This window comes from Neopelma chrysocephalum, unplaced genomic scaffold, assembly GCF_003984885.1.
Source record: "Neopelma chrysocephalum unplaced genomic scaffold, ASM398488v2 Primary Assembly neopelma1_200, whole genome shotgun sequence".
NCBI lineage: Eukaryota > Metazoa > Chordata > Aves > Passeriformes > Pipridae > Neopelma > Neopelma chrysocephalum.
The window spans coordinates 2,874,821-2,897,032 of record NW_020897862.1 but is presented as its reverse complement, the minus strand read 5'-3'; the positions used below and the strand labels follow the sequence as shown (position 1 = coordinate 2,897,032).

The 22,212-nt window shown below is 49.0% G+C and overlaps 2 protein-coding genes and 1 long non-coding RNA gene across 3 annotated transcripts; 1 reads left to right on the top strand and 2 right to left on the bottom strand.

The window, feature by feature from the left end:
- The first annotated feature begins 396 nt into the window (after positions 1 to 396).
- Positions 397 to 11,029, top strand: CA6 (carbonic anhydrase 6). Its single transcript, XM_027702860.1, has 10 exons — positions 397 to 1,300; positions 2,356 to 2,448; positions 3,421 to 3,603; positions 6,063 to 6,211; positions 6,606 to 6,701; positions 7,216 to 7,282; positions 7,797 to 7,954; positions 8,837 to 8,960; positions 9,449 to 9,547; positions 10,077 to 11,029. The coding sequence occupies exons 2-10, from the start codon at positions 2,370 to 2,372 to the stop codon at positions 10,688 to 10,690; spliced, it is 1,569 nt and encodes a 522-aa protein (XP_027558661.1). The 5' UTR covers positions 397 to 1,300; positions 2,356 to 2,369; the 3' UTR covers positions 10,691 to 11,029.
- On the bottom strand, positions 5,461 to 9,453 carry LOC113977071. The gene is made up of 2 exons (XR_003537257.1): positions 8,993 to 9,453; positions 5,461 to 8,231 (listed from the first exon to the last, which is right to left on the bottom strand). It is a non-coding gene; the product is annotated as an uncharacterized LOC113977071 (long non-coding RNA).
- Positions 11,030 to 11,341: 312 nt separating the features above from the next.
- LOC113977068 (solute carrier family 2, facilitated glucose transporter member 5-like) lies at positions 11,342 to 20,816 on the bottom strand. Its single transcript, XM_027702861.1, has 13 exons — positions 20,295 to 20,816; positions 19,639 to 19,942; positions 18,398 to 18,496; positions 17,856 to 18,016; positions 17,301 to 17,425; positions 15,122 to 15,274; positions 14,913 to 15,038; positions 14,474 to 14,661; positions 13,958 to 14,068; positions 13,560 to 13,661; positions 13,147 to 13,222; positions 12,621 to 12,748; positions 11,342 to 11,996 (listed from the first exon to the last, which is right to left on the bottom strand). Exons 2-13 carry the CDS (start codon positions 19,693 to 19,695, stop codon positions 11,763 to 11,765), a joined length of 1,560 nt encoding a protein of 519 aa, XP_027558662.1. The 5' UTR covers positions 19,696 to 19,942; positions 20,295 to 20,816; the 3' UTR covers positions 11,342 to 11,762.
- Positions 20,817 to 22,212: the final 1,396 nt, after the last annotated feature.

Here is a 22,212-nt window from a genome sequence, read left to right as displayed (position 1 = left end):
GAATTGCTCCTTGTTGGGGGGTGGATAGAGGATTCTCTTGATCTTTAATTGTCTGTGGTGGCTGGTCCTGGGAGGGTGGTGAGGCACTGGCACAGGTTGCCCAGGGAAGTTGTGGATGCCCTCTTAGGGAGGCCAGAGGGTGGTCTCACCACTCAACCTCCATCTCTGGTTCTCTGATGCTTCTCAGCCCTTTCTGCTTCATCTTATAACTCCTCTGCCAGTCTGAGCACGTTGTCCACCTGGTCACATCAGCTGCTGCTGCCATCCCTGCTACAGCCTGTGAGAAAAATTCCTCCCTTGAATTTGGAAAGACAGCAAAAACTCGTGAAACAAAAAGAAAGAATTTACTCAGCGTGCTGGGTCCGGTCTCGCGCCGAGTTTTTTGGGAGAAAAGACCCCTTGTGTTTAAATTTCATGCATTTTATAGTTTTACAAAATCCCAGCTTTTTTCAGATAAGCTTAATATATTAATTTTTGCCTAGAAAGGTTTCTTTTCTCTCAAAAAGGGCTTTCCATTCTTTCCAATTGGCCACTGGGCATCCTCTGTCAAAAATGATGGATATTCCTTTGTTCTTAGCCCAAAGAGAGAAGAGAAACCCCTGTGCACAAAATTCTCACGTGGCCCCGAAAGATTTTAATTTTTAGGAATTTTTATATTTCCCGTATCCGTCCAAAAAAGACCCTGACACCCAAGTCCAGTCTGGGACTTGGATATCTTACAGCTTCACAATACTCCTATAAAACCATATGTTTATTTCTCACAAACCCACTGGAAAGCTCGGGCACTCCCTACAGCCCCAAGCCTGGACAGTTACATGGGGTTTTTTGCATGTTTTTGGGGGTTTTTTTTGGAGGAGCTCTGTTTGGGTCACCACATCTTTTTGGATGAGTTCAGAGGCCTTGTCCCCACGCTGGGGGCGGGCACCACGTCTGAGCTCTCTTAGCAAGTGTAACGACCAGCAAGCTGAGCACCTGCAGCACCTCAGCGCCCTACCTGCCCAAACTGCCACCCAAACTGCCACCCAGCTGCCTCTGAGCTCAGGATCCCCCCTGTACAGCTCAGTCTGACCCTCAGCCCCGGAGTTACCTCACTGCTGCCGCCTCTGACCGACTGAAAATCGCCTTTACTTCTGAAAATCCCCCGCCTCGTTCCTGAAAATAATTGCAAATCTTATTGCAAGTGGCAGGGACGTCGTGAACAGAAGTGCTGAGGGTGGCACTGGCCTGAGTTTGCTTTTCTGACAGATGTTTGATATTGCTGCCTGTCTTTGGGGGAAGCTGTAGCTCTTCTCAGTGCCAGGTGAAAATTCCATCCCCCGGGGAGGAGATTTCTGCTCCCCTTCTGTTGTAAAGCCGTGGGTTTGCGGGTTGGGCAGGAAGGGCTGTTGGTGGTGTGTCATTCCTGGAGGGAAGAGAAGGTTTTTCGGAGGGAATGGCATTTGCTTGGTAACAGGATACAACAAGGCAGGCAGAGGATCCATGGGCTGTGCCCAGTTCTGCCAAGTGACTTTTTTACTGGACCGTATTTGCTTGGGACAAGTTTTTAAGGAAATCAAATGTCTGAAGAGGCACAGAGCAGCTGCTGAAGTCCACGAGAGCATTTAGACATCTGTCACCTGCTGGTTTTTATTTGAATTCCTGTATGATTTTGAGAAAGCCATCAGGGTTTCAGTCTCTCCTATCACGCCTGTATCTCTCAACAGTCTAAATGTTTGGGTTCTTTTTTGAGAGCTCTGAATTTTTCAAAGGTTGCAAATCCCTCCCAGTCAAAACTAGATTTGCAGCGAGGAGGGAAGGTGTCGAAAGCAAAATGAGTTGAATTCTAAAGGCTTGGGGGTGTGGAGTGCTTTTAAACCTGGCCTCAAAAGTCTGATTTTCACAGGGGCCAAGTGTCTACGGTTTTGATTTCTAATAAGATTGCGAACGCTCCCTTAAATGCCTCCTGCCTCTGTGTGAGGAGGAAACAGTTGGCTGTCTCAGGACAGTGTTTGAGGTCTGTGCTGGGTATTTTTGCTTACAAAGCACTGTTTTACCCATACTTGCAACGAAGCTTTTCAACCCATGGATGAATGGACAGGAAAAGTGGTCAGACAGCGACTCAGATCAGCGTTGGCCATGGGGGGGGAAACCTGTCCCGTTTGCAGGCACAGCTTAGTTAAGAGGGTCAATAATGCTGACTGTCCAAATATATTATCTCAAATATCTCAAATATCTCAAACAGTTGTTTGCTGTTATTGTTTTGGCTGGGTGAGGGGAAGGGCAGGGTGGGTGTTGGAGAGGCCAGACCTGCAGTAAATGGGTATTTTCACCTCCTGAGGGTTTTTAAAGCTCTCCCCACCTTGGGTGTCACTGCAGGTACAGCCAGAGACATGTGGCTCCGAGCTGCCTTCTTCCACCTGCTCCTGCTGCCCCTGAGCTGCTCCCACCTGGTGCACTGGACCTACAAAGGTAATGAAAAACGAGGCTGGTTTGGGGTCTCTGCTGCTGAAGACGCTCCCTTCCCTTTTGTGCTGCAGAAGCAACACTCAGCTTGACTCTCCCTCAGCGAAAGAACACAGAGCAACTAATTTATTCCACTTTATTGATGCCTCTGTGTCTTGAAAGTGATTCTCTTCAATGTCACCCCTTTTTACTCCTTTGTGTGGTTAGGACACGTTGTCAGGGTTGGCAGCACAACGAGGTTCAAACAATGGGGGATATCTTTACTTGTGTTAGAAGAAAAGCTGCCCTTTGGATGATCCTGGAAGGAAAAGCTTTAAATACTGCCTACTTCTTATTTTATTGTCACGTTCCAGGCAGTACAGAGCACTAAGAAGTCCTTATTTGGGCATTTAAATTTTTTTGTGAAATTTTATCACAATTGCATTTGTTTCAGGGAGTTGATTGCAGGGCTCACTGAAGTAAATGTTAATCCTTTTATGATCTTCGGTGGGTTGGTAATCAAGCTAAAACAAAGGACGTCGTTGAATAGTTGCAATATTGCAATTGGTCTTTCCCCAGTTAAAAATAGCAAATTGCTGCCAGTTCCTGATCCCAAGTAGAGTCTTCCTGCCCATTGCCCTGATCCTATTCACTCACAGTGGTTGAGAACCGAATTCCACACCTTTGGCAGTTGAGCCCCATTTAAATCCCCATTTCCATACAAACACTGCTCCCCTTTTGGTGGAGGCTCAGTCTCCAGCCATCATTAAGCTGCTGCTGCAATGCAGGTTTCTTGCTTTGCAGCACAGTTGTCCTGCAGACAGAATAATGTGTATTTTCGCTCCAGGGAAGGCAAAGCAACCTTTTACAGCTGCAGCTCCTGGTGTTACAGTAATTAGATCGACATTTCCTGCTGGCAAATGAGGGGAGTTCTCCCACTCCCGACTAACAGCTCCTCACCACCCCCCTGTAACCTCGCCTTGCTTCCCCTCCTCGCAGAAGGAGAGCTGGATGAAGAGCACTGGGGGAAGCACTTTCCAGACTGTGCTGGCAAGAGCCAATCTCCAGTTGACATCCAGAGGAAAAAAGTGAGGTACAACCCCCTGCTGCTGGAGCTGGAGCTGAACGGTTACGATGGGCCTTTGCAGGGGGATTTCAAGATGACCAACAATGGTCACTCTGGTAAGGTTTGGGGGGGTGTCAGTGGTCACTCTGGTAAGGCTGGGGGGGTGTCAGGCTCGTGGCAGTGCAGAGGAACACTTCTTATTTTAACTGATGGAAATGCTGTTCACAGACAGTGCCCTATTTTTATTTGGTTTTTTTAACTCATCTTACTTTGCCATCTCCTCCCCTAGTTTTGCTGTTTTCCCCCTAATCACCCAGGAAAGCCCTCCAGAAATACATATATAAACCAGACAAATAAAGGGCAGTTAGGTTTCTGCAAGATATTTTCTCTGTTGGACCTGAAAAGGGGATAAAAGGCAGCCAGAGCATTCTAGATTGACCCTTTCTTTTAACATGCTACAAGACAAGAGGACTACAGCAGTGTGTGGTATTTGGGGCATACTGACTCCTCTCTGCATTAAAAAATGCATCTTTTGGCCCTGTGCGTTAGTAAGAAGTGACAGGAATGGAAACCTTTGCATCTCAGGTTCATTTAGATGTAGGTCACACAAAGTACAGCACAGAGGATCCCTCCCTCCCAGCCAGAGGATGGGTATCTTGGGTCTCAGCAAGGGAAAATGAAGCACAGCACAGGTTAAACCCTGGCCTTTGGCCACACAGTGTCAGGGCGAGGCGTGTAATTTAGGAGATCCCAGACTCTCCTGCTGCAATCTGTAATTCACTGCCTAAATAATTCATCAGCTGGTACTGTTGGGATAATGCTTTTGGACTACAGATGAGCAATGAGAGGATTTTCTGATGGCTGCAGTGGGGAGGTGAGAACGAGTGGTTCTGGGGAGGCGCTTGGAACATAAAACTCAGAGCTCTTTAATCCTGCACAACAGTCCTTTCTTCCTCTCTGTAACAGGGAGAGGGGAAATATGGTGTGAGAGCGAGGAGATGAAGTGATGAGAGACAAAGTGCCTTCAGAGGAGGATTGTGTGTCTGAAAATCAATCGTGCCTCCTGTTTGTGGCCCCACACAAACTCGGCGTTCAGCTCGTGTCAGCACTGCTGCCCTGCCTGCCTAGACATTAATTCTTGCAGGTTTAGCTTTTCTGACTCTGCACGTGTGCGTTTGCCTGTTCTTTTGTTAACTTCCCAACAATGATTTTCCGGTGCAGGGCAGTTTCCTAAAGCACAGGGACAAACGGCTGGGCCCATTCACAGCTCCTGTGAGTCAGGCTGGGATTTTCTACTGGCTTCAGTGAGAGGGGACAGGGCAGCAGAATCCCTCAGGGAAAACACTCAGCAGATCTGAGAGATGGATTTATCAGCAGGACTCTCCTTACAGGCTCTCAGGAGCCAAACCCTAATGTCTCACCTAAGAAACCGGATACATTTTCTCTGTAGCTCTATTATTATCAGGCTAAATCCCACCTGATAAAGCCTGTTTGCAGTAGTGCAGACTCTGTGTGCAGACACACTCACACAGATAACCTTGGGTTAATGAAACCTTTTGCATTTGGACCTTTCTTTTTGTTTTAAAGAGGACTGGTCGTCTGGCAGGTAGTGAGGGCAAGCACAGCTCTGGAAAGTAGAAACCCCAGTGAGGTACTTGAGGTAAATAACCCCAATTATGGAAGGCAGGCAGCAGAGATCTTATGAAAAAAGGTAGATTTTTCCCCCCCACTCTAGACCCTTTGGGATATTACAAGGACACATGTTTTCATCTTGTCCATCTGTAAACAGTTCACAAACAAAAGAAACTTCTCAGAAACCCAAACTATGACTACTGAATAATATGGTGTGCTGCATTTTGCAAGGATAGTTGCCAGTTTTTATGACACACTGTGGGCTTTTATTTAGATGAGGCAAATGTCCATTTTCACTCCTAGATTTGGCATATTTATTAACATGAGATATGATTTGTGGCAGTGAATTAGCAGGAAGACAAATGGTTCCTAGCTTCTTTGTGAGTACTCCTTGGCAAGGAGAAGGAAAGAGATTTGTCTCCACAAATCCTTCAAGAAACAAACAGCCTTTTCAAACATACAGGGCTCCCCCCAGTATGCCTGTTCCTAGAAAATACAGAATCCAGAACACTGGGAATTATGACAACAGGTTAGATGAGGCCAATCACTTTGTTGATTTCTATATTCCCCTTTTCTTCCTGGGAAAGGAAGTAGTTAAATTTATGCAGAGCCCGGCAAGAAGCTGATGTGCTGTGCAAGAGCTGATCACTAAAGCACTTTAATTAGTGCCTAATGACAAACCCGGAGCTGCTCAGATGGAGGAAGAGTTTGCAGGCACAGCTACTGCCCCTGGTGGGAGCTGCGTGGGGCACAAGCCTGAGGTCAGGAAGGATTTTAAGCACATCCAGCTTTAGGCTCAGTGTTTTCCCTTCCACACTGGGATCAGTTCCCGGGATGTTCCTGCTCATTCCAGAGGGAGCAGCAGGCACCGTGAGGGGATCCACAGGGACGGGTTGGCTGCACCCAGCGCTGCCTCCAATCCTGGTGGGTTTCTTTTTTTCAGTTCAGATCGATTTGCCACCCACCATGAACATCTCCAGAGGGCTCCCAGGCCTCTACACGGCTGTGCAGATGCACCTGCACTGGGGTGGCCTGGACCTGGAGACCAGTGGCTCCGAGCACACCATAGACGGGCTGAGGTACTTTGCGGAGGTACGTGAGCAGGGTGGGCTGCAGGGAGGGGGACTGCACCTCTGCCAGCTGGGAAACTGGGAGCTGCAGCCCACAGAGCCTGCAGGAAGCAATGCAGAGGCCATGGGGGAGGACAGGGCTCCCAGGAGTGCAGGTGGTTGGTGCAGTGCAAGGGCTGAGCCCGACAGTGCTGGCACAGTGAGAAAAGCCATTGCAAGAGCACTGGTGTCCTTCTAACATGGAGATTTTCCCCCACATTCATCACAAACCTGTTAAACCAAAGGTCTCCTTGGCCGTGCTGTGAGGCACGAGCAGCAGGAATTGGGAGGGTGGCTCTCCCTGCAGTCTGCCCTGGGCAGCACCCAGGAAGCCACTCAGCACTTGTTGCTGAATGACCTTGTCTCTCTCCTGGCAGCTGCACATTGTCCATTACAACTCTGCTGAATACTCAAGCTTTGAAGAAGCCAAGGACAAACCCAACGGGCTGGCTGTGCTGGCCTTCCTCTACGAGGTAGGTTTAATGCCCAGGGATCAGCGCCTGTGCTAAAATCTCAGTCCAGACACAAGCAGCCTGTGCTGGGTTTGTACTTCTGTCCTAAGAGATAGTGTCTGCCACCAGTTTAGGGAGCTGTGCTGCAGCAGGACTGTTATTCCTGGGACCATTTCTGGGGTTCACACAACTACAGCCCATACATTTTGGGAGCCCCGGGAAAGTTTGCCCCATAAGCAGTGCAGGTGGAATATCAGGTGTGGCAGCTGCTGTGCATCAAGGCCTTGCTCTGCTTTGCAAGTGGGAACACTTGACTTTGTGTGGATTTAAAAGTGGTGAAAAAGGACCCTTACAGTTCCCTGTTCTACCTGAGATCTCTGTGTACACACCTGGTCATTGTCCAGCCCATCAGATCTGTGATAGCATCTGTTCTCTTTATCCCCCAGTTCATCAATTAGTCCCCCCAGCTGATTAGCAGAGCAGAAGGACAGGCAGGTCACAAAGCTTTTGATCAAGGTTTCTGTGCTGTGTTTAGGATGGGCACTTTGAGAACACCTACTACAGTGAATTCATCTCCAAACTGGCAAGAATCAGGTTTGCAGGTAAGACCTGGGAATGCCTTTCTCCACCCCGATATTCCCAAAGCCTGTATGTAGGTACTGGGTCTGGGGACAGACCTCTTCCTGCTGCTTTGCTGAGCATCCTCAGCCCTGCCCAGCTCCACACCATCCCTGCCCACGTGGCTCCAACAGCAGCAGGGTGGGGGGGAAGGTGCTCAAGGCAGCAATAAATAGACTCCTGGTAGGTCTGCAGCACCAAACACCAGCTCCCCGCTGTCTGTACACCCACTAAGACTCTCTGCCTCCTGGGAGGACCAACAGGTACTGGCAGAGCACTGGGGTGCAGGTGCCCCCCACCCCCAGGTACCTCCAAATGACAACCCACAGACCCCCTGGAAGGGCCACTCATTTCTCTCCATCTCCATCCATTCTGCCAAAGGCCTGATAAACCAGTGCTCTGGGCACAGGGATTTGCCAACCCCGGCTCTGACAGAGCTTCCACCTCTCTCCTCACTCCCCATTAATTGCTGATGTTGCCTCTCTGCTCCCTTTTGAGGTCAATCCACAAAGCTGAGTTCTCTGGATGTCCAAGCCATGCTGCCAGAAAACCTCTCACACTTCTACAGGTACCAGGGCTCCCTGACAACCCCACCCTGCTCTGAGAGTGTGATCTGGACCATCTTCCACTCTCCAATTGTCTTGTCACACACACAGGTAAGGGGTAGCTGTCACCAGCTGCTCTTTCCTCCGTGCTTCACCTTTCCTTTTCTGCCCTCCAGTGATTTTGGGAGCAGCCTGACAGATGAGATAACGTGGCATCTCTCATACGGAGCTTTAGGGATAGATTCCTAAGCAACTGGAATTACAGGTGGCTGTGATGACACTGTGATGCCACATCACAGCAAGGGTCAGGTGCTGTAGAGCAGCAGGTTACCCGAGGTCTGCTGACTGATAACAAAGCTCTCTGCTCTGTTAAGCTCACCCTGAAGCACTATAAAAAGGAAAAGACCAGCCAGAATCAACAAGGCAAAAACTACTGTAAGAGACTCCCCCCAAAAAAATCCAAAACTACCATAAAAGAGCCATTCATAACATAAAAATAATTACAGAACAGTTGGCACATTTTTATACAGTATTTCAGGGTTTTTCCCTGCCTAGACTTACATTGATAGTAATACTTTTAAGCTAATAAAGGAGCATCAGAAACATTTCCTTCTAGGAGAAGAGCAAGATAAAACTGGGACTACAGCAGTGGAGGATCACTGTGTTCCCTTTGGAAAAGAAATACTCTTTCTGGCAGGGGGAAGGCTGGAAGGCACTCGTGAGAAAGCTACAGCACAGCAGCAAAATCTCCATGCATGCATTACCATCAGGTGTTCAGAACTTCCCTCAGGCAAAATACCTTTATCAGGAATTAGCTGATAAGAGCCCTCGTGTTCTGTTCCCTTCCCTTGCTAACGCCCAGCGAGAGACCCCTGAGGATGCCTCTGGAACAAGCTGTTGGGTTTAATCCCGAGCTGCAGGGTTTTCCCTGCGCTTTTTAGGCACAACAGTTGTTCCCACTGCCCTTCTAAAGATGCCCTGTACTCCTGGCAGATCAGCCTCCTGGAGAACACCCTGCTGGACTGGGAGAACAGGACCCTGCGCAACGACTACCGCCATGCCCAGCCCCTCCACGGCAGGGTGGTGGAGTCCTCCTTCAGAGCCAGACCCCCCCAAGGTAAGGGCTCAGCAGGCAGGACTTGGGCTTACCTGGGGAGGGGCGAGAAAGCTGCGTGGAAGGTGTTGAGCTGCGAGTTTAGGTGTGCTGGAGATCATCAGCTCTCCCAGGAGCAGCAGCATCCCTGCGCGGGTGATGCCCCACACGTCTCCTCTTTCCCTGCCAACACACTTTGCTTCTAAAGGTGCAGTGGTGGCTGCAGGGTGTGTGCCAGCCTGTATTTGGACAGTTTGGGGTAGTTTTTTGACTGTCACACACATCTCCAGGGTAACTGGTGCTACGTGGCACCCCAGGAGAGTCCTCAGCTCGGGTGTGTCTGTGCCCGGGTGGGTGAGGTGTGTGAGCGGCCGGGCACCACACGGAGGAGAGATGCTGCGTTTTAAAGCAAAGGTTTTCACCAAACTAGAAGATCTAGTGTAGAAGATCTAGCAGAAGATGTAGTGTAGATGTCCTGGCCTTCTGTAAATTCACCTGCCTGATTGCTCTAGCACAATGCCATCCTGAAGAACTCACCCTCAGACTGGATCAAATCCAGACGCAACTCCAAGACATGAAGACAGAGCTGCTGAATGGAGGGAGCCAGGCAGGTAAGAAACACACAGCTGTGGGGTCCAGCTTACCTTGGGAGGGTGAAGAGCCCATGCCCTGCTGCCCTTGATGGCCTAAATCATTGACAAGTTTGGTACTGACACGTGCAGGCAGAATTTTGTCCCATGTCTAGGCCTGCTGATGGAAATTCTTCAGTTAAAGCATTGCTGTGGCCAGCCCTAATGTAGATACTCCCACAGCAACTGCAGCTTTCTCCTGCAACATGTGAGCACATTTTTACAAGCAGTGAAACATTTAAGCTCACAGTTCCCCCAGGATAAATAATTGTCACCTCTATTTTATGCAGTATGAGAAAAAGAGAAAGAAGGAGGGGAAAAAAGCAATTTTCCCAAACAGTTGTGTGAGGGAGCTCAATTTTTCATTGTTTCAAGCCTCTTCCCTGTTGGCACAACACACACCAGTAACTGTGGCTCAAGACAGCTCAGACTATGGGTGCAATTCTTCAGGATTTGGGCTTATTTACAGGCACGGCAGGAAACGTAACCGGTGCCTTCTTGGTTCTTTCAGGTATTAAACCCAGCACTTTTCCAGCTTTCTACTTCCCTGTGGAAAACATTGAGAGCTTTGTGGATGTCCATCCCCTGCGTGACATGTCTCTCCAAGCCTTCACCTTGTGTTTCTGGGCCAGATCTCAACACTCCGGGAGCCAGACCATCCTGTCCTACTCCACACGGGAGAGGGACAACGAGCTGGTGGTGACCGTGGGCACAGAGGTGGGGCTGTGGGTAGGAGGCCATTCCATCAGCTTCCCCCTGCACCACAGGGCACAGGACTGGCTGCACTACTGCCTGGCCTGGGCCTCCCAGCCGGGAATGGCAAACGTGTGGCTCAACGGAGCGGCCGGCAAAGCAGTGAGCATCCAGAAGGGGTATGTGAGCCAGGCTGGAGGGATGCTTGTCCTTGGAAAAGACAGAGACACTCTCCTTGGGACGTTCTCCAATGGTTTTGCAGGGTGGCTGGCTCAGGTGAACCTGTGGAGCCACGTTCTCAGCCCTGCGGACGTTCGGGCGCTCGCGCTGTGCAAACCGGGGCGGCCGAGGGGGGACGTCATAGCCTGGGGACAAACCCCCATGGCCCTCCTCGGGGGGGTGGTTCTGGAGGCTGACACCAGCTGCCAGTGATCCCAGCTGCTGGTTTTTTAATTAAGGCATCAGGAGAATCTGAACTGCTTGCTGGGGGAACTGAGAGGAATTGAGATTATTGGCTTGTTTCTCCTTCTGCTGTGTATGGGCTCACCGTGCCCCTGCTGCTGCTCCAGGGTGTCTGTCCAAGAGAGCAAAGCCTCCATCAGTGGGGTAGAGGCAAAGAACAGCAGAACTTGAGGCACAGTCCAGCACCTTGGGCTGTCACACCCCTCACAGGAATTTTAGATCCCCCTACCTAGATCCTTCGTGCCAAAGACCCGCTCTCCTTGGTCACAGGAGCCACTTTCTCAAATAAAATTTCTGTCCCATCCTTCACCCAGTGTTGCTTTCTCACCATCCTCCCTGCACATGTGTTTCCTTCTGTTTATCATTGTCCACTCACCACCCTTCCCCTGCAGACATATCACATAGGAAAGGGGATGTAAAGCAGCTCCTGTGCAATGCTTGTGCCCTGGCCAGGGACAGCCCTTTGCCTTCTTTTCTGTAAGGGATGTAGAGACAGAACATGAAAACAGTTTCTTTTTCAACACATACATCACAAATCTGAGGGCAGGTATAAAAGTAATTTTGTAAGGTTAAAGTAAACCATGTGAAGGACTCTCCATCAACACCACCAAATCCATGCCAGGCTGTTCAACAATTCTGCTTTTTTTCAACACAGAGGGCAGCACCCTCAGATAACAAATTAAATTTAGTTTCCCCATCCTAGACCCTCAAATACACAAGTGACAGTTCCTCAGAGGAGTGTGGTGCTGGCTTGTGACAAGACAAGGGCTGGCTTGTGTCTCCCAAGGTGTGTCAGCAGGAGATCAGGGACATTGGTCACTTGGTCACAGGAACTGAGCTGGCTGAGGACATTGTCCTTTCCTGGTGACAGGAGGTGGAACTGGCAGCGTCAGGTTTGCATTTGGACTCGATGGTAAAGGTCTTCTCCAGCCTTAAGGATTCTGTGATTCTCAGAGCAGTATCAAATGATGAATCAATGCATTTGTTTTCCCACTGAACAGATCCTGAGGGATGTCCCTGCCAGGCCAGACACTGGGCTGTGTCACAGCTGACTGCTAAAGCTCATCGTCCTCTCTGGCAGCCCAGTTGGGACAGCGCAGTAATCCTTCAGCTCTTCCTTGTTTTCCTGAATCTCCACTTTGTTCCTCTTGGCCATGATCCTGTTGATTTCCATGAAGGTTTTGTTCTTAGTCTCGGGAACGATGAAGAAGATGTAAAGTGCAGTGGCCAGGCAGATGGCACAGAAGATGAGGAAGCTGTAGGGCCCCAGCCCAGCCTAGGGCAAGGACAGGAGAGAGCAGGGATCAGGAAAACATTCCAGGCTTGGACATGGTGCACCCTGCACTGGCTATAAAAAATGCAGCCACAGTGGTGTGCACATATTTTAAAGCTGAACAACTAGAAGTTGGAGTGGTTCTAGATTCTGTCTTCTCACACCACCACCATAGGTTTATTGGAAACACCACGAATTTAGTGGCAAAGGAGGGTGAATCAAGCTAAATCAAACTAAATCAAAGTGAACTCACCAGCTCCCTTTGCACAGGCTAAAGTCGGCACCTGCTGCAGTTTGTGGGTCACAGCTGGGGATCAGTTTGAACTGGGGGACCCAATTAAAATTGGTTCCCTGAGACACACAGGGAAAGATGGGGAATTTGCCATCTTTTCCATGCTCCTGAGTTCAGGATGAGACATTCACCTGGCAAAGTAACTGCTGTCTTTTAAAGCCTGTGCAGCAGACAGGTGTGGTAAGAAAATGGTGATTAACATCATGCCCTTAACATATAATCCCACATACAGGTACTGGGAACCAACAGGGGCATTTACAGCTTTTGGGATTAAACAGGGGTGAAGGGATTAATCTTAAGCTGAAGTTTTGCCCTGTTGTGGGGCTGTATCTCACCTCCATGTAGAGGAACAAGAGCCCCACGGTGAAGTTGCTCAGCCAGTGCACAGACCCTCCCACCATGAAGGCTGCAGGCCGGGACGACTGCAGGAACATCTCGGTGATCATGACAGAGGGAACCGGACCTGGAAGGCAGTTGGATATTTGGAAATCCCAAGGGCAGTTCCTCCACTCTGAATTCTTGATCACACTGGTTTGTTTCCTTCGTTTCAACCATTCGTCCGAACGGTCGAAACGTTCAAAAAAAATGTTCCAGCCATTTCAGTGGCAGGCAATGGTTTCTTACTCCTAAGAGTTTAGGAGCACCCAATAAATTAAATAAGGATTAAATTAAAAAAACCCAAACAAGTAAACAAACAAACAAAAAACCAGGGCAATTAAATGACTTGCGTGGTGCGTGGCCACACAGAGATGAAACCCAGTGTCCATGGATGAGCTCCACAAGGGTTTTGGGTTGAAATGGAACATAACACTTGGCTTTAGCCAGCTTGTGGAGCAGACTGGCCAGGCTGTGCATACTTACTGGGTCCTATGGCATGCCCAATGATGTAAAGGATGACACAGGCTATGCTGAGGTAGGACATCCAGGACACCGTGGTCTGTGAAGGATTGGATCACAGGTTAGATGTGGTTCCTATCTGAACACCACCAACACATTCAAGGCGCTATTTGTAATAAGATTTGAAGGCGTTCTAAAGCCAGTGTCACCCTCCAATGCCAGATATGTCCATAATTAGCCACAAAATCACAGCCTGGGTATGATCCTTGCTGCCAACAAATTGGTGCAATGGGTGTTAGGAACGTGACATACTGGAAGTAGTATTCAGACAAGCAGGATCACAGCTTTTCAAGATGTACTTCAAAATATAACCCTGGCCTGCTCCCTGGGAAGTCCAGAAATGCTTGGGTAGGATCACCTGAGCCATTTGTACAGACCTGAAGGTTGAGGGCCAAGGTTAACACCGCACAGGAAGCACAGCACAAAAAAAAGCCAGCGAGGAGAAGGATCCTCCTCCCCAGGGATTCCACAATGAAAACCTGAAAGAGACAGGAGAGGGTGAGAGACCCAACACCTGGGGTCTCTTATTCCAAGTGCCTTCACCCAAGGGACACCACAGGACACCCACTGTGCAAAGCACCTCACCCCATGGGTGAGTAACATTCTAGTGAGAGGTTTCCCTGCCCATGGCAGAGGGTTGGAACGAGATGATCTTTTAGGTCCCTTCCAACCCAAATCGTTCTGGGATTCTCTGGTTTGATGAATATAAATTGAACAGAAACAGACAGGGGAGACTGGACAAGTCAGAGCTCAGAGAGCCCCCAAAGAAACTCACAGCAAGCGAAGTCATGACAACGTTGATGGCCCCTATGGACACAGTGACATACTGGATGCTGCTGCTGTGCACACCTGCTGACTCAAAGATTCTGTCTGCGTAGTAGAAGACCTGCAGCAAAACCACAGCTGTGTTTGTATGTGGCCAAGGGCAGAACGTGGGAATCCCATTTTGGCTGCTTTACATCCTGTCACTGGTGCACCGAAGCCTGAGGACTGAATTATTTTATTTCTGAAGACGTTGTTGTTTGGATCCGGGCCCAAGCACTCTAAAAACATCCAAATTATCCTTAACAGGACAGCTTGGTCCTGCATCTGTGTATGAGCCTGACTCTGCACCTGTCTGTGCTGGATTTGGTACTGGCCAGGGTCAACTCACCACAATATGAACCAGTGTCCTGGATGAAGGGCTCCTCCTGTGTCCTGGGTTTTATCTCCTGTGTCAGCACTGCCCTGCATCACCAACCTCATCCATCCCTTCCTTTCCACCCCACCGCCTTTCCCACTTCCCACTCACCCCATTAACCCCGGAGAGCTGCTGGCCCATCATCATGACGATGATGGAGATGAGCTGCCACCTCAGGCCTCTGAAGGTGCACAGGCTGAGCACAGTGAACTGCCCTTCTTCCTTTTCTGACTGGCCCTCTTGGAACATTTCTTCTATCTCGTCGTCCACGTCATCGCAGCCTCTCAGCCTCTGCAGGGCTAGTTGGGAGAGGAAAGTGAGTTTTACAGTGAGCTCTCCTGCTTCAAATCAAGACAGAACAACCTGTAACGCTGGGCAGCGGTGCCTCCGTGGTGGGAAGCTGGGGATTCACATATGCAGAAAAAGGAGCAGTGCTGCAAGAATTCCACCTTCACCACCAGCGAGGAATTCCACGCTTTGCCATCAGTGGTGTCCCACAGTCAGACCCATCCCATTCCATCTCCCCTTCCATTAAAGGATGACACTGTACCTTTTCGTGCCTGCTCTTCGTTGCCCTTTTGGAGCAGCAGGTACCTGGGACTCTCAGGGAAAAAGGGCAGTGTAAGGAGCTGGATCAGTGATGGGATCCCCGTGAGCCCCAGCAGCACAGGCCAGCCTGCAACCAGGGAGACAGGACAACAAGGGTGAGAAATCCTCCCCCTACAGAGCCCACAGCAAAGTCCCCAGCCAGAGCTTTACCTTCAACATTCCCCAGGATGCTGGTGAGACCAAGGATCTGAGCTACAAGGATCCCGACAGTGATGAAGAGCTGTGGGACTATCCCAATAGCACCTCTGAGATTTCTGGGGGACATTTCTCCAAGGAACATGGGAACCACATTGGAAGCCAGACCTGGTAGCGAGAGAACAGCGTTAGCCATGCCTGGTGTGAGCACACTCACAATCTCCAGCGAGATGCTGTTTTCCCATGGGGGACAAAAGAGATTCGTGATGATCCACAGCACACGCAGGAACTTCACACTCAAACCCTTCTGCTCCAGGTGAAGATTTGATGTCACCTTCTGGCCAGTGAATGGGCTGTGTGTGTTTTCCTCACTCTCAGTGGAAGAGGGGACAAAAAACACGTGGCACTGGGTCACTCAGGACGTGAAGTACAACATCCATCCCTGCAGCTGCTGCCCTCAGAAGCTCTGGCCCTGGAGTGCAACCTGCCCATCTGCTGGTCCTCTGAGTGTCGAGATTATTAACTGCTCTGCTGCAAAGCATTTTAGGAGTCACAGGGTGAGCAGGAGCCTGTCTTGCCCACAGAGCCAGCAGATGATTTGAGGGCTCTGTGTTCACCTTCCTAAAAGCAGCTTTCTCCCAGCAGCTACTTCAGCACAAGACACTCAAAGGAAAACTGTGTAAGGGAGGAACTTTTACTTCCTCTGAAACAAGAAATCAGTATCCAGTCAAGCTGGTGTGAGGGTGGAAGGAAATGACTTCGTGTTGGCTCTTAAAAACTCGCTGCTCAGTAACGCTCTGCAGAGAGCTTTGCTGGTCTGAGATGTCTTGCAGGTGGAATGCTGGAACAGGGATTTCTAATCCAATCAGGACACCAAGGGCATGGGTTATTTCGAGGAACATGACATGCCTACCCACAGTAACCCCAGCGAGCTGCCAGCTCCTGCTTACGCTGTAAATCCTGGCACGCAAACCCCAAACTCCTGGAGTCAAATGACCACATGAGGCTCTTATCTGACATTTCTACAGGTCCTGGGCTTCAGGAGCTTGGGGTTACAGAGGTGATCAAGCTGATATCTGAAAGCTAAAAGGCATGGAAACAAGTGTCACCGGTGCTGGAGGGTGACATTTGGATCCTCCTGGAGAGTCACACGTGGATCCTCCCAGATCCCAAGGCAGCCTGGCTGGGCTCAGCAGCTTCCCTCCTCAGGAAAAACACCCACAGTTCTACCAGGGTCAAGCTGCAAAGGACAAATCAGGACAGCCAGTCCAGATTCCTTTGTTGGTTATAAATAACTGGAAAGAGGGATCACACTGAACAGGTCCCTCAGCGTTTATTCCGAGCTCCAGTGCTAAGAGCAGCTGCCAGGTTTGGGCGAGTCAAAAGCCAAAATAAAACCACTGGAGTAGATAAAACTGGAAAACAAGAAACTGCCCCGAGGAAAGCAACTTGATCTGTAATGTGCAGCAATTACAGTCGCTGAGCTAAGGCAGGAAATTTGTCCTTGCAGGATATCCCAACTCACTAATAAACCCTGGAGCACGTGAGCCTCGTCAGCCCAAAGCCAATTAATTGAGCCTAAATGCTCTTAGGACCCTCACAGACCTGGCTGTGCCCAGCACTGCACGGGGTACCCAGAATTCCAGGGTTCTGTTTGTTCCCTGTTTCTGCAGCTCTAAAAAAGCCACTCACACCAGCAGTACACTTATATCCTTGGCTTCCCACTGCCTTTGCAGTAAACCAAGTGTCTCTGAGCTCTTTTTTCTCCCTTTTAACAGTTCTTTCCTGCTGCAGGAAGAACAATCAGTTCCAGGACTGGATTATTGGATCTGGCACTGACTGCAACGACTTTAATGGATTATTCTGATTATGTTAAAAAGGAAAAAAAATGGACTACCTGCTTTAAGTCCTCTGGGGAAAGAGATTATCAGCAGCAGGTTTCCTGGCTGTGGGAGCTGCAGTGCCTAGAAGATGTTTATTGCAGAGGAGAGGTTCACCTACAGGCACACAACTCCTTTATATATCTTAAATTCTAGTCTCAGGGCCCTTATCTCCAAGAGATCTTTAGTATTTCTGCAACATGCAGATGACCAGTGCTAAAGCACAGCATTGTTATGCAGATGCTAAAATGTGAGAGCATCTGATGAGAGAATAAAACAAAATATTTATGGCTCTCCCTTTACTATCCACTTACCAGCATAGATTCCCATGATAAAACGGGAAATGATGATTGCTTCAAAGGTTTTTGCTAGCTCTGAGGTTCCCATGAGGATTGCAGAAGAGATGGAGAAGAGGTTATTTATCAGCAAAGTGCCCTTTCTGCAAAGTAATAAACAGAAAAGGAAACATTCAGTTTGGTTTTGCTAAGGCCCTGGGTGCAATGCTGTCCCAAACCCCAATGACTCATCATCCCAAAGACTGATCAAAGAGAAAGTGCCAATTGTCCCATTTTTCCTGCAGGGAATGAAGGCTTCTCAGGAACCCTGAGCAGCAGGAGCTGGGCCTGATCTCAGCCCAGCACTTTTCACCAGTGCTCTCTGGCTGGCTCAGTGCCCAGCACACAGCCTGGCCTTGGCCACTCTGAAACCATATAAATTCCTGACAACACGAGCCCAGCAACTCACCCTCATCCCACGTGCTTTATTGCCAAGGTGTGTGTGGGAAATTCATCCTCCAAGCTGGAGTGACCAGTGAGACAAGTCTTATCTGAGCCCTGGGCTGAGGGATCTCAGACACGGCTCGCACGTACCTGCCAAAATTGTTGACCATAGGATACACCAGCAGGGACCCAAAAAAGCCACCCAGAGGGAACATGGACACAGTAAGAGACCAGAGCAGTGTCTGGAAGGCACTGGTTATGGGCGTCCCAGTCCTGTCCAAGTAGGTTTGGTTGTAAAAGTCTTGCATGTACTGGAATGAAACACAGAGCACGTTTAGCAGAGCAAGGACAGTTTTCATGCTGTAAAAGCCAAACAACAAATGCCATAAAGCTTTAAACGAATGTCTTGATAAAAAAACAGAGTGGGTGAGTGGGAAAACAAATCCAAGAGAGGGATAGAGAAGCCTGGACTAGATAACTGCTGCTACAAGTTATCCTGACTCACAGGATGTGCCTGGTTCCCAGAGGGGGAGGCATTTCTCACAGTCCATCTGTCCTGAGCACCAGGAGAGCACAAGCACCTGCCCACAAACATCTATAACGAACTGTTTCACTTGTTGTGTTTGTAAACCTGCTCCTAAGTGTTTGTAAACCCACTCCTAAATCATGGGCCACTCCACAGCCGGACCTACCGGGGCTGGAGAGTTGATCACAGACACGTTGTAGCCGTACTGGAAAGAAGATCCAAAGGCAGATATCAGAGCCACCAGGGCAAGGGAAATTGTCATTTTCTGTAGAGGGGAAAGAAAACAAACAAGCACCGCCTTAGAAGCAGGTCTGGTTCTTAGGCATTAACGACACTCAGTAAAAATAAAGAATTACGTTAAGCCTTGGTTTTCTGTGTTTTTCCCCTTAATTTTACTGCATATGAAAGCCCAATGGGTTGTTTTCATTATGACTCATTTTGTTCTGCTTGATTTGCACACAGTCATTACAGTAATTCACTCAGTGCTTTGCTGGTATTGATGAATCATTTGGATGATTAAATTTTTTTTTGAAGCTATCATCCTTAAAATACCACCCCACAGGGAAAAAAGGTTGTAAGCAATTATTCTTTTTCCCACGTGCAAATTGGGTAAGGAAATAACACAGGATATTGGCGCAGGAAAGCTTTAAAAAGAAGTGATTTTGCATCAGGTGGCAAAATCCCTTTCCTGTTAATTTTTTCTGCCTCCCACATTTTGGGACCAAGCTTTTCACGGATCTAATTAATTGTCACTGAAGCCAATTAGAACTTATCCAAGTAGCTCAGCGAGGGCTTGGTTGTGGGGTACAGGAGCTGCACTTTGCAGTTAAGCAGGCGAGTGGAATTGCCATCTGGATCTAACACCATGTTTGTGGGTACACAAACAGAGTTACAAACTTGCCTTTCACAACAATTTAGTTGCTGTTCAGCCCCGGGCTGTGTTGACAGAGCTGGGTTGTTGGGTTTTTGTCGGGTTGGTTTTTATAGCTCGCTAATGTATCTCATTGCTGCCACAGCAATAAAGTCATTTTAGGAAAACCTCTGGCACACACGAGCGCTGTGTTGTGCAAGACTCCACGAACGCTGCTGTAAAAGGCAGCCCCACCCAGAAAACTAACACTGTAGCCTAAAACTGATTAGACAATAGGAAAGAAAACTCACACACAGAAGGGGAACGTAACACAGAAGTTACAGGGTGGGTGAGCTGCAGACAGAGAGAAAATCACAGCACTCAGTGCAACCCTGCACTGCAGACAGACATAAACAGCGCTCAAGAAATACTTGTCTCTGCCCTTCCTGTGGACATGCCAGCCCTTCTCCTTTCCCTACAGGCATCCAGAGATTTCCAAGAGCTCGTTCTGTGTCCCTGGGAGGCTCAAGCTAGAAGAAGGGAGTCAACATACTCACCCCCTTTGCACCTTCGCTTCTGTCTGACCTCTCCCGCTCCCCTCCTTTCAGCTTCATTTTTGGTGTTTGAATCCCAGATGCAGTTTTTGGAGTGCAGGTTTTTACGGATGGAACAGCCAAGGCAGGGGATGGAAACGCCCCACGCAGAAAATCCCCCTCTGTGACTCTTCCAAACACATCCGATCAACGACAGGCTCTACCAGCTGGAGTAAGTCAGTCCTTGTTGCCTGATCATTCCCTTCCTGAACGTTTCTTTTCCTTGCTCAAGCCTGTCGCCGCGGGGGCAGATTTGTGTCACCAGATCCTGTTTCAAACAGAGGTGCTGCCAGTTACAGGGGAAACAGGCTCATCTCCAGCGGGAAGGGGCAGATTTATTGCAAAAGTTGCTAAATGAGCTGGTTCATAGACAGGGACGAGGTGAATCTATAGCACACAGAGCTGCTGCTCCTTCCCCCCTGCAGCCCATGGACAGCTGTGGATGGCGCAGCTGGAGACGCTGCCCAGCAACTGTGGAATTCCGGGAAAAACAGGTCATTCTGCGGGAGCAGCCCCGGCAACAGAGAGGGTTGTTTGCCATCTGGCACAGCAATACAAGTGAACCACATTAACCCCCCCTGCAGCCACAAATCGCACCTGTCCTTGGCCCCTTGTCCTACCTTGCTCAGGCACTTCTGCAGTTCACAGGGGGCAGGTTCATCCTCTCAGAGCTGTGGTTTCCACAGCACACAAGATTTTTTCCACCAGCACTTTACGTTCCTTTCCCTCTGCATGCAAAAGGTGGCACCACGTGCTGCTGGTTTGGTATGAGCCTCCTGCCTTACGGGACTGCTCTGAACAGTCCAGCACTCGGTTAATAGTCGACCACAATTTATAGAGTTTAGCAGAGAAATGCAAAGTTCACAGATATCTCCAGCAGCTGGAGGAAAACCAGCCTCCTCTTTATTAGTCCATCTATCTTTAACAGTCACCAAAAAAAAACACGTCCTCTTGAGCAACAGCTCTTTTCCACGTGTCCTGCATGTGTTCTTTAACTGGCTGGCTTGATCACCAGCTCTTTTTCCACGTGTCCTGTATGTGTTTCTTTAACTGCTGCAGCCTCCCTTCCTCCAGGTAGAAGGGACAGAGCCCTGCCACTTTTAGAGTAGTGGAACTTAGACCCCACACTTCTCGGAATTTCTCTTTTATTGCTTTTGTTATAAGTGAATAACGATAAGGACGCAGCTCTCCGAGATACCTGATGGTGGATCACCTTAAGAACCCTCCTGTGCCACAGCTGCTGAGGTCACAGCTCACTGAGCAACTGGTGGTGTTCTCACCCCTCACAGATCTTTAGCCAAGAAGGAAAATTCTGCCCCAGGGGTGGGAAAACTGCAGAAAAAGGACAATTTTCCTTCATGGAATTACTGTTCTTTAAAGACAGCCTAATTTTGCTGGGAGCTCTTGGCAGAATGACAACTGCTCTGATGTAATTGTAAGGGAGGAGAATTCTCTATCGTGGTCTTTAAATTCCTTTCCTGAAGAAATAATCTTGACACATACAGAAATCCAAGACAACATGTAGGTTTGCCATCAGAAGTCCTCCCTCAGAGTAAATATTTGCTCAGGGCAGCAGAAACAGTTTGAAGATTTACCAAACACAGCAGGAGTCTGACAACACCCCTAAGGTGGTAATTGGCACTGGGATGACCTTGGAAGAGATTGATGAAGGGAGACAGGGTGATGGATGGACTTTCAAAGCAACTGCAGGGTTGAAACACCTTCAGCACTTGAGATCCTGTTGGACTTGGGCACAGGACAGAGCCAGGAAGAAGCAAAGAGCCGATTTTACAAGCATTTTACAATCACACTTTCCATTTCAGCTTCTGCACACGTTGTGCTCCTTACAGCTGCCCTTCACCCCAGAGAGTGTTTGTCTGAAGACACGACCTCTGCTCTGGATGTTCTCTCCTCTGCCCTTGCCCACCACGTGGCAAGAGTTCCCCAGCACTCATGCAGGGATTTATTTACCCTCAGCCCAATTGTCTGTGCTAAAAGCTGGATCCTATGAAACCCTGATATCATTAGGGGAGAAAAAAAAGCAAATTAAGAGGGGAAGCTTAGTTTTCAGGACATGAAATCTGCTGGAGGACTTTAGTGGTGAGCTCTAGAAAAGTCCTAGTTGGATTAGGAGCTGGCAGCCAGCTGTGCTGCAGAGTGTGCTCACTGCAATGCCTGCCCTGAGGAGGCTCCTTAGGAGACATCCCACACCAAGAGAGTGACATCAGCAGCCTTTCCACCTGCATTTTGGGAAGGAATTGCATGTTCAGTCAAGGCTCAGTATCATCTGCAGTCCTGGGCATGACCTGGGGCACTGAGCTACAACCGGGGCCTCAAGGCCAAGCAATGATTTAAGAAATACATTATTTGCCTGGAAATGAGTCATATGCAGATACTGCTTTATTAGCTGCATAAAAGGCTTCCAGTCAAGTAAGCAAGAGGTAAATATGGCAGTTTGATCCCCTGGAATAGGAAAGGGGTGCTGGACACTCTGCAGGGAACAGCAGCAGACATTGGGGCTCTGGAATTAAGAAGCAA